Genomic DNA, 13,831 nt, shown 5'->3' with positions numbered 1-13,831 from the left:
TTTGAAGTCATGTGCACGCTTCACATCCTGACAGTTTTGGCGCACCGCCTCTCTTCCACACACAACTTGTAAAAAATTTGCCAACTTGCAACTATTTTGTAGCCTCCCCGTGTTAAAGGGATCATATAACAGTCTCTCTCGCCTTCTTTCCTTCTCTTCCTCTGTACACAATCGATCAGCTTCCATTCCATAGAAGCTACACACACACACACAAACACACACGCACACACACGTCCTGTTGACAGTTGAGGGCTCGCAGACATTTTTCCACTGGTGTGTTTCCTCCACTCATGCATGTCGGTTGTCCTTCCTCAGGCCCGAAAAAGAAAGAACAGAAAAGAAAGAAAGAGTCATTCAATGAGGATGACTAAGTGGAGGAAGCAAGGAAGGAAGGAAGGAAGGAAGGAAGGAAGGACGACGAAGAGGAGGACATAGTTAAAATTAAAAAAAGAAATGAATCATCACCTAATGGGAGTTTTGTTCGCAAATTAGAAACCTCAAAAGTCAATTCAATTGAGCAAATGGGAATGCATTTTATTTGACTGTTAATAATTATATTAATCTGTTTCACGCATTTCATTTTTAAATTCCCTTCAACAACATTTTTAAAATGTACATTTTCCATGTTTTTAATATTATTTTTTCCAAAATATAATTAGCTGTAGTAACTGGATCTGTAATATGATCGGAAAAAAATGAAACATTATTCTTATCTATATAGAGAAGATTCTGAATGAATTTCACTCTTGATCTGAAATGATCTGAAGTTATTCAAAACAAATAAATAGAAGTGCATTCATTCTTAGAAATAACTCATTGACAAAATATATGCAATGTGAATTCATTTTAAAATGCACCTTCACTAATTTAATTGAAATATGAAATATAATCTGAAATAATTACACTATTAAAGAATGTAATTCCTTATTTTTTCAGAGTGTATTATACTCGAGAGTTGGACACAATCATTTCACTGCTTGTATTAAAATAAATATATCAAAATCGCTACAAATATTTCTGATTCCGTTTCTCAATTCTATGAAATTGGCAAGTTCATGATAGTTCAACAGCATTATTCAAGTGAATAAATATCTCCAACTAAAAGAAATCTGAAGATGTCCTCAGTTGCTAGTTGCCATGTCGACGGCGCCGAGCTACTCAGGTCGTCCTGCACCGTCGGGTTGCAACGACCTCGTTGACAACAACAACAACCACCCCCCCCCCCCCTTCTGTGTTCATAGTGTACAGACTTCTTCCTAGCGGGCCGCGGGATTTACGAGGACCTGTGTCGCCGCCTTCCTCTCTACGCCTCCGACTTCACAGACGGTAGGATTCACCCGCCAACCGTATCGCTAACACTAAGCTAAGTGTCGCTAAGCTAAACTAAGCTTCTCGTCTGTGTGACAAACAGCACGTTAGCCTCTTAGTCGCCCGACGCTAATATTGGCGCATCGACATGATGGCGCTATTGTTTTACTAATCTGTGTCCATGTGCCACCTGTGTCGCCCAGTGCATGAATAAGCAATGACATGCTAATAATATCAACGAAACAAGAAGCCAAACCCACTTCCTGTGCCTTAGCGAGGGCTCACTAGCCACATGATCTTGTGTTGGGAAAATACTCTGCCCACATTGAAAGCTAGCTTGCCTCCTGTGCCTTAGTAAATATTTGTTAGCCACATTAGCTTGCGATGTCCAAATAATCTGTCCAAAATCAGAAAGCGAGGTGACGGCGAGGAAGCGCAGTAGGATTCCAAAATCAAAACGGTCATGGCACAACAGAGTCCAACGTCTTTTCTGTCTTTTTTGTGCCACTTTTTCCACGAAAAATAATTCACAAACTGGCACCGCCGTCGAGACACGATTTGACACCCCTGCTAAAACCCGCCGCGTTTGTTTACTCCGAAGTCTCGTGAAATCTCGGGTGGTTTTGCGAGATTTTCCGTCTGACGTGAGAATATCTGTGAATGAATGTGGTTTGTGTGTGATGTGTTGATCTTGCCGACAATTTTAAAATCCTGCCGCGTCAAATCACCCGCCCAAATGTGACGCTAACCCACATGTGAGAATTTGTAAAGCGCTTTGGGCGGCATATGTTGTAGATGAAGTGCATTTACAATTGACCATGTCGAAATCTGCTTCTTGCGCACAAAAGCAAGTGCCTGCTAGCCACATGAGTTTGCCTTCCTCAGATAATCTCAATGGTCATTGCTACAGGCTAACAAGCCACTAGCTAAGTAGCGCTGGTCTTCAGAAATGACTTCTCACTGCGGGAAATAATAACGAGCCAAAATTTGATACAAAGTGCTTGTTAGCTAGCTACATTCGGATGTGATTGTGTGTGTGTGCTTGTGTCCCCCTGCAGGCATCGTGGGGAACAACAAGACCCTGTTGAAGTACATGACCACGGCCATCTTCTTGTACATCGCCATCCTGCTGCCCGCCATTGCGCTCGGCTCGCTCAACGACGAGAGCACGCGCGGCGAGATCGGTCGGTACCAACAATACCTTACCTAGAACCACTGACTGCATAGTTGGGCCTGGTGACGTCACCGCTCATATATTTGTCATTGCATTATTTATGTGTATGTATGTGTGTACTGTATATACAGTATGTATGTACGTATATGTATGTGTGTGTTCTTGAGCCAGAAAACAGCACTGACTGACTGACCGCATATTTGGCCTGAAGACAAAAACCTTCATGTATGTGAGCCATAAAACTCTCCTGGCTATATGATCGGGGCTGATATTCAGAAAATACCTGTACTTGAGCTTGAAAACGCCACCGGCTTCATAGTCGGGCCTGATGAAGATGACGATGACATTACAAATACGTAAGCCAGAACACATCCCCGCCTGACTGCATGGTCGGTCGGGCCCGATGACATCAGTAATCCTTGTTTTCCAGTGCATTCTAAACATTCCAAAAAGCCAGAAAACTGCACTAACTAACAGCGTAGTCGGGCTGTGGACAAAAATGCGTGTGTACTTGAGCCATCAAGCACAGTCGGGCCCGATGACAATAATCGCCCGTGCGCTTACGGCGTAAAACCGTACCGACTGACCGCGTGGCCGGGCCTGATGAGTGTGTTTGTGTTTTCCGCGCTGGCGGGAATTTAGCGAGCGCTTTGTTTTGTTTGCGACTGCTGACATCGCAACGCGTTTGAGAGACGGCCCCGGAAACGTGCAGCCCGTAGCACGCATGAACGCGCGCACGCAGACGCTCGCTGCGAAAAATGGGTTTCATTTTACCACTGCTGTTATTACATTGAAAGTATTTCGTGGGAAGATTTTGCCACATTATCACGCTCAACATTGCACCGCTGACCTTGCGTGTTTTTATCCCCGCGCTCGCGTAGACGTGAGGAAGACCATCATCGGGCAGTCCATCGGCGGCGTCATCTACTCGCTGTTTGCCGGTTCGCCTCTGGTCATCCCGCTGACCACCGCCCCCCTCGCCATCTTCATAAGTGGTACGTACGCTTGCCCATCCAACGCACCGCAGTGCGTGTGTGCGTGTCTGCGCGTGCGTGTGCGTTTGATACAAATTTGTATCGCAAAATGCCCTTTGAGACAACACCAAATTAGAATAACCAAAGAAATTTGTTGGGTTTTTTTTGTCTCTCGTATTTTTTTCAACGTACACTAAAGCAACTTTAAACGGATTAAATTTGAAAAAAATGCACAATTGATCAATTTTGATTTGTATACTTTTCATTTGTTCAAATGTATTAAAACGTAAACGTAAGAATGTCATCGTTTTACTTTGTGTTTTCGTCACTTTTTACATTTAAAAACCTGATTTATTGACTCTTTTATTGATCCTAAATTTGTCATTATTTTTTTGTGCATAAAAATAGTGTTACAAATAAATTGACTCAATAATAAAATAAATCAATTAAAATGAATATACAAAATGTAACATGAAATAAAACAAAGACAAATTAAATTGGACAAAATGTTTTATCGATTTGTTAATTTAAAGAAAATGTTGTTAAATGAAACATGTTTTTTAAGTTACATTCAAAAATAAAATAGGCATTTTTTAAAAACATTATTTCTAATTTATTTGAGATTGTTTTATTTACTACAGTTATATTTTGAAAATTCATTTTATTGTTGAAAAAATGTGTTTTTAGCATTGATTTGAATGAATAAAAAACAAAGACAAATAAATTTAAAAAAACCATTTTCTTAATGAATAAAACAAATGTCATTAAATCAGATGACTCCTTTTCAATTAAAAAAACGATGAACAAAAAAAGTGCCAAAAAATTCTTAATGAATAAAACAAATGTCATTAAATCAGATGACTCCTGTTCAATTAAAAAACGATGAACAAAACCTCAAATGACAATTATTTACGTTAAATCTTTGTTCCAAACTACCAGACGCGTTTCCACCTGTAGGAAATAATGGAATTCATATTCATAGCCTAAACTATTAACAAGCAACTTTTCTTCACTGGGTGTCCCAATTCTTTTGCTTTTTTCTCCCACCGCAATCATCAACAGTGTTGTACTGTTGTTGATGATGATGATGATGATTGTTGGCGCTCCTGCTGGGCACACACAACGTTAGCCGCAGCGCCACCCGTAAACACCAATGGTTTTTGTTACGCAACAGCTTGCTCGGGCACCCCGCCGGCCGCCAAGATGCTGGCAGACGCTCAGGGCCGCGGTGGTTTTCCCCGGAATTTAAAGCATCCTGGCGGCGGCGCAGCCAGCCCGACCGACTCAGTAAATAAAACATTTCAAAAACTGGCGGAAAGCGCGAGTTGCGCTAGCCGCCTGCATGATCGGGCCTGAGAACAACCCTAACCGTGTACTTGTCGTACTACATGAGACACAACATGTACACAACCCCACCAACCGCTCTGTCGGGCCTTCGCTTGTACTTGGGCCACCTAGCGCCACTGACTGTCTGCATAGTCGGGCCTGATAACTCGAAGAATGCCAATGTACTTGTTGGCAGTAATCCGGGGTGTCTGCGACGACTACCAGCTGGACTTTCCCGCCTTCTACGCATGCATCGGGCTGTGGAACTGCCTCTTCCTCATCCTGGGAGGAGTCTTCAACCTCAGCCTGGTCATGAAGCTCTTCAAAAGGTGTGCACGCTTCAAAAAAAAAAAAAAAAAAAGGAATTCAAAACGTTTGGATTTTTCAGACTTTTTATCGCTGTTTTTTTTCTTCGTATTTGCAGGTCGACAGAGGAGGTGATCGCTCTGTTCATCTCGATCGCGTTCGTGGTGGACGCCGTCAAAGGAACGGTGAAAAGTGGGTAACGAATGCTAATCTTGGGTACCCTGTCCCGCCGCCCGTCGCAGCCCCTCATAAATATTTGACGCCATTCTTTTAATTTCCTCAAATGGAGACCTCGCTAGCCGGTCTTCCATTAGCATAACATTAACCTCCTACGCCGCTAATGCTAATTCACTCTGCATTTTGATACGTTTGTAACGTTGATGAACGAGCACCATCTTTTTAATAATCAGCCCCGACAAAGCGGCTTCCATTTTGTTGATGGATTGGAGACATTAGGACGGCATTTTGAGAAGGCATCGTTCATAATCAGAACAATTGAAGCCCAATTGCGCCGTCCTTCCAGTCTTCCAAAGGTACTACCACCCGCCCACGCTGGGCAACGCCAGCACGGCCAGCGCCTCGCCCCGCGTCGCCACCGTGGGAGGCAACGGGAGCGAGTTGGGCATGGCCTCTGTGCTGCAGGTCCTCCCCGACTCGCTGATCAACTGCACCCGTGAGCGGCCCGTCCTGTGTCTGCTGCTCATGATGGGCACCTTGTGGATGGGCTACACGCTCTACCAGTTCAAGAGGAGGTATGCGCCCGCGGCCACCCGACTGACGACATACTCGGGCATGGAAACAATAACCATAAGGCACTGTCAGGCCTGAAATAATAAGCGTAATGGACCGAACTTAGAAAACAACACTGACTGCGTAGACAGGCTTGATAACAAACGACTTTTCATTGTCTTCATTGCATTCAAATGAGCCATTGAACTCCACCGACTGCATAGTTGGGCCTGAGGACAACATGGTTTACATTTACTTAGAAATCATCACTGGCTGTGTCGTCGGGCCTGATAAAGTACTTTTCATTGCCTTCGTAGCATTCAAATGTACCATTAAACTTCACTGACTGCATAGTCGGACCTGGTGATAATCTTATTGGACTTGACATTATCTTAAAAGTATGAGCATGGACCATAAAACGCTAGTGATTGTGTAGTTGGGCCTGATGGCTACAGTCTTTGCGTGTGTGCCTGTGTGTTTGTCGTCAGTCCGTTCCTGCACGCCAAAGTGAGGGAGGTGTTGTCCGACTGCGCCCTGCCCATCTCGGTTCTTCTCTTCTCCTTCATCGGGTCGTACCTGTTTAGCGACATCGAGCGTCAGTACCACTTTCTGCTTTCTTGTGTCATCACGCAAACACTGCCTTGACGGGGTTGGCTGGAAAATTGCATTTTTTTTTCTCACGGAAAAATGTGACTTTATTGTTCGAAAATTGCATCTTTTATCTTGAGAAAATATGACTTCATTGGTGGGGGAAAAAAACAAAACTTTTCAAAAAATGTATTTTATTGTAAATTTTGACTTTGTTTTATCAACAATATGTGACAGTGAGAGAATTTTTTTTTCTCAAAAAAGAACAAGATTCTCTGACATGTACAAAAAAACTCAGGTGACAAAAGTTGCAACTTTTTTCTTAAAATGAAACTCGAAATAATCTTCATTAATAGGATTTTGTTTTGAGAAAAATATGACAATTGTTGGAATCGTACAACTATTTTCTCCAAAGAAAATCTCATTTCAAATTAGAAAAATGTACTTTTTACTGAGAAAAATTGGACCTTTTAGCTGATAAACAAAAATATGATTTCATTGTTTGAAGATCAACTTTAAAAACAAATACTTGAGGAATACCACTTGTCAAACCTTGTTTTTTTTTCTAAAAGAAAAATCAAAATAAAATCATCTTGAAAAATAGGACTTCAATGTCAGAAGATGGTCTTTTCCTTTTTTTTATAACTAAATTGGATGCTGAAGAAAAATCATGAAAAATGTGATTTGACAGATTATTATTTTTTTTATATTTTATCTTGAAAGAAATTCAAGTGTCGAAAAATTATGACTGTTTTCTCTAAAGTCCGACTGAAATTCGTGATAACCCCCCCCACACACGCACACACACGCACACACACGGGCGATTTGGCACTCTTGTTGTGCTCTGACACTTTCAGGTGCACACGTTGAAACTTTTAACGGCGAACAAAGTGAGGAGCGCGCGCGTGAAGTGGGGCACGCCAGGCCGAGGGAATTGAACGCCGATATCCGCCGTCTGCCTTATTATTCATGTTTGTTTTGAAAATGTTTGTTAGGAGAATGTTTATTTCATGGACGAGAAGTGTGAGCGTCTGCTCCGTGTCCCTCGGGGAACACCTCAAGGCCTCGCTGCCCTACAAAGGCATACTTGCACTCAACTTCATGGGAAAGGGAAAAAAAACACATGAAAAAACATGTTTTCATTTTTTACTGGCCCATCTCAAGGTCCTTTGTCCACAACGACTATAAAAAAAATATATAGACCTTTTTTGGGGGGGGGAGATGAAATAAAATGTTATGGTCGGAACATTGCAGCTTTTTTTCGAGATAAAACGTTTTTCTTAGCTAGAAAAAAAATATGCCTGCAATTAATGTTAAAAATGTTATCATGCAAATGTCTATTGTTGAAAAGAAAACAATAATTTTGAAAACGAAACCAGACATTCTCATTCATTTTTTATTGATGTTTTGTCTCAGAAAAGAAATGATTAAACAAAACATTTTGTCTAAAAATTCCAATATTTTTCACAGACTTGAAAAATCTGATATGCATATATATAAAGATAAAAAAAATCTAGAAAAAAAAAATCTGAATTTATTTTGTAAAATGCGTTGGATAAAATACAACATTTATTTTTGGAAGATTACGACTTCTAGAAAAAGATGGACTTTATTATTGGAATCTAGTGAAACTATTTGCATATTTGTGAAAAAAGTTTCACTACCGGGGGAAAAAAATCCGACAGGAAAAAAAAAATAAAAAATTCATGCCAATTAAAAATAAATTAGATTTTTTTTCTAATAAAAAAAAGTACTACTTTTTTAGTATTGTTTTTTTCTTTTTGAATGTCTTTTTGAAAAATCTGTTATTGTTGGTAAATGATGACTGTTTCTCAAACAACATCTATGGTTGACATGGTAAAAATATGATTTATGATCTGTAAAAACTTTGTTAAAAGCGCTTTTCTTTGTGATTTGTGTTTGTGTGAGCAGTTCCAGTGTTTAAAGTTCACAACAAGCCAACGTTCAGCGTGGCGCCGTTGGAGCGTCTGTCGGCATTGAACGTCCTGAGCGCAATGGGCCTCGGCTTCCTGTTGGCCCTGCTCATCTTCATCGACCAGAACATCGTCGTGTCGCTCACCAACGCGCCTGAGAACAGGTGAGGGAAAAAAAAAAAAAAGCCCTTTGCAAAAAGTTGCTCCGTACGCTGGCTGAGAGTTCCAGCAAGACACCAGCTTTGCAACAAAAACAGGAAGTAGAAACCTACCAAACAACACTAAACATAACCAAAACTTCTTGGTTATGTTTCTGCATCCATAGATCTGTGTTTTTCTTAATTCTAATAATAATACAAATAATAATAATAACACTACTACTACTAAATAATAATAATAATAATAATAATAATAATAAATGTAATGCGGTTGCCTTTGCCTGCTTCAAAAGCCACCGAGGACCTTTGGGGATTTTCTCCGCGTCGCCTCGTTAGCGACAAGTGAGCCACAAAAGTTGACATCTGAGTCAAGAAGCCTCGCAGCCAAAACAGCAAGTCTAACCTTTCCCACCCTGCCGTCCGCCGTCCGCCCGGCACGATAACAGCGGCGCTCCCTTATCTGGCCCGCTCGTCACTTAAGTGGACGCTCTGCGCAAACCGCAGGCCGACGTGAGCGCGGGTGCCTGATTGTTATTCTGCCAGGGAATCACAAGACATAAATCAACGCGGTCGCAACAATAAATCCCATCAAAAATCTTTCAAACTGGTATTAAAAATACCAAATTGCTTCATAAACGAAAGGTGGTCAAAGGGAATCCAATTAATTTGCTGATAGCTATGCCCCAAAAGACACCGGGTGGTCAGCCATTTTGCTTTCAAGCAGCCATTTTAGGCTCACTTTGGACATTTGTAATTGTCCTGCAAAGACAAACTGCTGTCCAAATTGGACAAGTAGCTCCACTTGATTTATTTATTTATCTTTTTTAATTTAGCCCCCAAAGCCAGTTTGATAGTCTTGTCTATCATGAAAAGATGCACTAAAATAACCTAAAAAAAAACTCTTCACGTTTTTTTCTCAAAATAGGCCAAGAAGCACCCGTTGGACATTTTTGAAAATTCAGCCTCCTCGAGCCAGTTTGACTTTGTAACATGAAATTTGGTTGCCATGTGTGTCATTAGGAGATCCACAAAAATGCCTCAAGAAGACACAGGAAAGCTGCCATTTTGGTTTGAAGCAATCATTTAGGGTCATTCCCAAATTGGCCTGGTCCCTGCGACGTTTCAATCAATGTACTTGCCTTGCCGTCTGGTTCATTTAGCAACATGAAATTTGGTAGGTATGTCCTATTATGAATAGACCCGCAAAAAAGTCTCAAGAAGCCACACTTGAAAAGACAGAAAACCTGACATTTTGCTTTGAAGTGGACATTTTCACCAGTTCTTGTCCAAATTGGCCTTTTAGAGACGCCCCGATTTAAAAAAAAAAAAAAAAAAAAAAATTCAGACTGCGAAGCCATTTTGACTTCGACATATCTGCGAAATTTTACGTTGCTCTCATGCATAGACCCGCAAAGAAGACGCCATGTCCACAGCGCGTAAGTTTGATGACCAGTGAGGACAAAAATGTTGCGCTGCGCCGTAAAAGTTGAGCTTGACTAAAAGTCAGGCGACGACGCGCTCCGCTTGCTGCCGCTGACATTGATGAATGCGGCGGCGCATGTGAGCCGACGCATGGCGGACGTTCTTTTACGGAGGAGAAATCAGTGAAGTCTACAGACTTGACTTTTATTCAATACGCTCCAAGGTCATTGTTGCTCTTGTTTTATGTGCGTTGATGCTCTGTATGAAAGGTACCGACATGGAAACGGGGAACACAAATTCTTCTTTCTGTGCCCACGCAAGAAAAAAAAGGGGCCCAATTGGATCTGAGCTAGTATCAAAGAAGTCAGCAAGGTTTATGGCTTAGGATGGTAGTACCGCAGGGACTTGACCCTGGACCACTCTGTTTCTGGACCTCGGGAACTGCTGCACTATCGGGTAAAATTCAAGAAGAACCTACACTCAACATATCTGTTCATTCCTGGAAAAAATGGACCAAGAAGTACAAGTACATGAACCTTTTTGTGCAAATGCAGTTTTATGGTACGGTTTGGGAACTTTTTCAGACTCATGTGCAGGAACTGCTGCAAATGAACCAAGAACTGAAGCTTTCTGGAACTTGAGGTGGAAATGTTGCTTTATGTTCTTATTTCCACTGCAGGGCCTTTGACCTTGGAACCGGGAACTTTTGAAGGACCGCTGAATGTTCAGCCTTCTGCGTACATTGTCGCTTATTCACATCTTTGTAGAATTTTTTTTTTCCTGTTTTCCGAACACGTTCAAGAAAGCATGTTAGCAAATACGCTATCAGGCTAACAATATCTGATCGGAAACTTTTAGTTCAAGAAACATGTAGCAAAAAGGACAAGTTCTAGGAACTTCTGGTGGATATACTTTTTAGCTCATTTCAATTGCAGCAACTTTTAAAGCACCCTTTAGTGTTTGGATTTAGTCGTAAGGTTCCTTTATGCCAAAAACGAAACATCCCTGGAGCCAAAGCCATTGTGTTTTGTTTCGTTAGCCCAATAGCAGAATTGTCTCCGTCATTTTTGAAGACAAAAAAAACCAACAAATTCAACAAACAAGAGTCCAGTTGCCTCCGTTAACATTTTGTGGAATCATATTGGTATTTTTATTTTATTTTTTTTTTTTTTATGACATTGTGACGGTAAGTTAAAAAAACGACTTGGGCAATTATGCTGTTCGGCTAACAAATTGGAAGGCAATTTATCCGGGCCAATATAAGAGCCTGCTAGGGTCGCGAGTACTTTTGCGCGGTCCAAGAACCGTCTGATGTGAACCTTTAAATCGCAGCAGCTCACATGTAGCAAAAAAAAAAAAGAAAGAAATAAAAGCTGTCAGGGCTTTGCATGGCAAGGCAAGCATTTGAGCGCGTTTGTTGACGTTGTTGACGTTGTTTTTGTGGCGCTCAGGCTGCTGAAGGGCACGGCGTACCACTGGGACCTGATGCTGTCAGGCCTGATCAACATCCTGATGTCGGTTCTGGGGCTGCCCTGGATGCACGCCGCCTTCCCGCACTCCACGCTGCACGTGCGCCAGCTGGCCTTCGTGGAGCAGCGCGTGGAGGGAGGACACCTCTACGAGACGTTAGTGGAATAATACAATGGCATCACGCCGGGACGTAAAGGCCTCATTACTGCCGCACGGGGACAATCGCACGAGAGTACGCCAAGAGCAGGATGGCTAATTAGCCATCATGAATAATAAAGAGCTCCTCCGTAGGAAGATTTCTTAGATGTTAATGTCCCTCCAAGGAAGTGGGAGAGACACATATTTTCCGCCTTTTCAGGTGAGATCCAAGTGCAGCGAAGCATGCCGATCATACCGATTGCCGTTACTCATATTTTGGCCGTGTTGGCCAAAAAAAAAGTTCAAATGATGAAACATGAACATCGAAAGGCATCGGCCCCATAGTGAGACCTGATATCAATACTTGCCCACGCCTCGTTAACTCGATCAATATCGAAACCACGAAGGATGATCAATCGTATTCCCTACTTTCATTCTGAGTCTGAGCTGCCGTTCTGTGACGGTCACTTGCCGCAATGTTGGCCCACTTTTGGGCTGAGAAATCAGGAAATGGGCTGCCCCCTATGGGCCAAAACTGGAACTAAGTTTTGACTTTTGATTTTTGTATGAATTCACTTCAATTCGTTTTACAGCGGGTTGGTTACATTTGGTCGTCCGTAGCTTTAGTGTTGGTTTGACTTGTTTTTGACTTCGTTTCGTCACCCAAAATGCTTTTGTCACTTTTGGCGATTCGGTCCGTTTCCGCCACGTGCGCAAACGTGCGCGTTTGCCAGCGCGTGATCGCGTTTTGTGCTCAGTATCGTGCAGGTGAAGGAGACGCGCGTGACGTCGCTGGCCGCCAACGTTTTCATCGGCGCGTCGGTCTTCCTGCTGCCGCTGCCGCTGCAGTGGATCCCCAAGCCGGTTCTCTACGGCCTCTTCCTCTACATCGCGCTCACCTCCATCGACGGCAACCAGATGTGCGACCGCATGGCCCTGCTGCTCAAGGAGCAGGTGAGGAGCGGGCGCCGCGCCGGCTTGGGCGGGATTGCGGCAAATGGTTTTGATGCTCAGTGTGAAAGAGGACTTGGCACCCCTATTTCGGCTTTACGCCGCTGCCTTCCGCACGGCCGCCGTCAAGCTCGGGTATGGCGGCAGCACTGAAATTTGCGGGCAGCACTGAAATTTGCGGGCAGCACTGAAATTTGCGGGCTACTTGGTGCGTCCGTTTTGCGTCGCTGCCTTTCACGCACAACAGGGGGAAAACAACGGCAAAGTCTTTGCAACGAACTTTGTCTTTCATGTCGATCCAAACCTCGTTTCCCGGAGTCGTTTCCCGGAGTCGTTTCCCGGAGTCGTTTCCCGGAGTCGTTTCCCGGAGTCGTTCCTTTTGCCACAGCTGGAGGAAGACAACCGCAGGGAGTTTAGTCGTCCCCGATCGTTTCTGACGGTCTGCCGTCATTTCCCCCTTTCCCGCAGACGTCGTACCCGCCCACCCACTACATCCGCAAAGTGCCCCAGAGGAAGATCCACTACTTCACCTTCCTGCAGATGATGCAGCTGCTGGTGCTGTGCACGTTCGGCATGTACCCCATCCCCTACATGAAGATGATCTTCCCCTTGGTCATGATCCTGCTCATCCCCATCAGGTGAGAGCCTCGCACCGCCGCAATGGCGCCGCTTTGTTTGCTGTCGGTGCAAGGCCGCTCTGTCGCCGCGCGGCTCCTTCGCCTGGGGATGACATGAAAGATCGCCGCGACCTCAAGTCAAAATTGAAAATTGGAAAATGGATTCCGAAAGGAGAATATAAGGAAGCAAAACAATTGAAATAGTACATTATTCATTTTTAAATGGCACAAATTCAAAAGCTCAAGTACAGAATAAAAACAGTGTTAAAAAAACAATTACAAATTCTTAAAAACATTTGTAAAAATAGATTTTTAAAAATGAATAAAAAGTTTTTTAAAAAGTACAAATTCTAAGAAGTTATTGAAAAAACATTTAAGAAGTTGATTTTCATTTTTACATGAAAGCACAATTTAAGACAAAAATAATGAATAGTCATTAAAAAAACTGTTATTTTAGTTAAAAATCAAGCAAAAAATGAAATAATTGAGTACAATCAAAAATAAGTAATCATATTATTTTCGCTCTTTTCAAATTGCTTTGGTCACACCTTTGCACAACCTTTGTTTTTATATTTAATTTTTTCTGTGAGAATCCCACATTGATGTGTTTCATTTGAGGCCATTTTGTTGGAAAACATCAAGTGAGGAGCCAACGACATGAAAGCTAGCAGATGTTTGCTCTGCATTATATATGATTATCTATACAGTGCGCTACGTGGCATTGTATATGCACACA

The 13,831-nt window shown here is 42.5% G+C and overlaps 1 protein-coding gene across 5 annotated transcripts in view; it reads left to right on the top strand.

Moving 5' to 3' along the window:
- slc4a11 (solute carrier family 4 member 11) overlaps window positions 1-13,831 on the top strand; it is a 53,259-nt gene that overhangs the window by 36,237 nt on the left and 3,191 nt on the right. For all 5 annotated transcript variants that reach the window (XM_086049061.1, XM_086049059.1, XM_086049057.1 and 2 more), the window contains 11 exons: window positions 1,242-1,326; window positions 2,367-2,492; window positions 3,364-3,477; window positions 4,979-5,111; window positions 5,207-5,280; window positions 5,612-5,840; window positions 6,306-6,412; window positions 8,338-8,503; window positions 11,371-11,544; window positions 12,286-12,481; window positions 12,947-13,116. In XM_086049061.1, coding sequence (XP_085905187.1) covers window positions 1,242-1,326; window positions 2,367-2,492; window positions 3,364-3,477; window positions 4,979-5,111; window positions 5,207-5,280; window positions 5,612-5,840; window positions 6,306-6,412; window positions 8,338-8,503; window positions 11,371-11,544; window positions 12,286-12,481; window positions 12,947-13,116 — 1,574 coding nt within the window. The remainder of the gene's footprint in view (window positions 1-1,241; window positions 1,327-2,366; window positions 2,493-3,363; window positions 3,478-4,978; window positions 5,112-5,206; window positions 5,281-5,611; window positions 5,841-6,305; window positions 6,413-8,337; window positions 8,504-11,370; window positions 11,545-12,285; window positions 12,482-12,946; window positions 13,117-13,831) is intronic.

This window comes from Filicampus tigris, chromosome 13, assembly GCF_054856515.1.
Source record: "Filicampus tigris isolate MCC_2025a chromosome 13, RoL_Ftig_1.0, whole genome shotgun sequence".
Lineage (NCBI taxonomy): Eukaryota > Metazoa > Chordata > Actinopteri > Syngnathiformes > Syngnathidae > Filicampus > Filicampus tigris.
The sequence above is the reverse complement of the archived record's forward strand: the minus strand, read 5'-3'. Positions and strand labels throughout refer to the sequence as shown.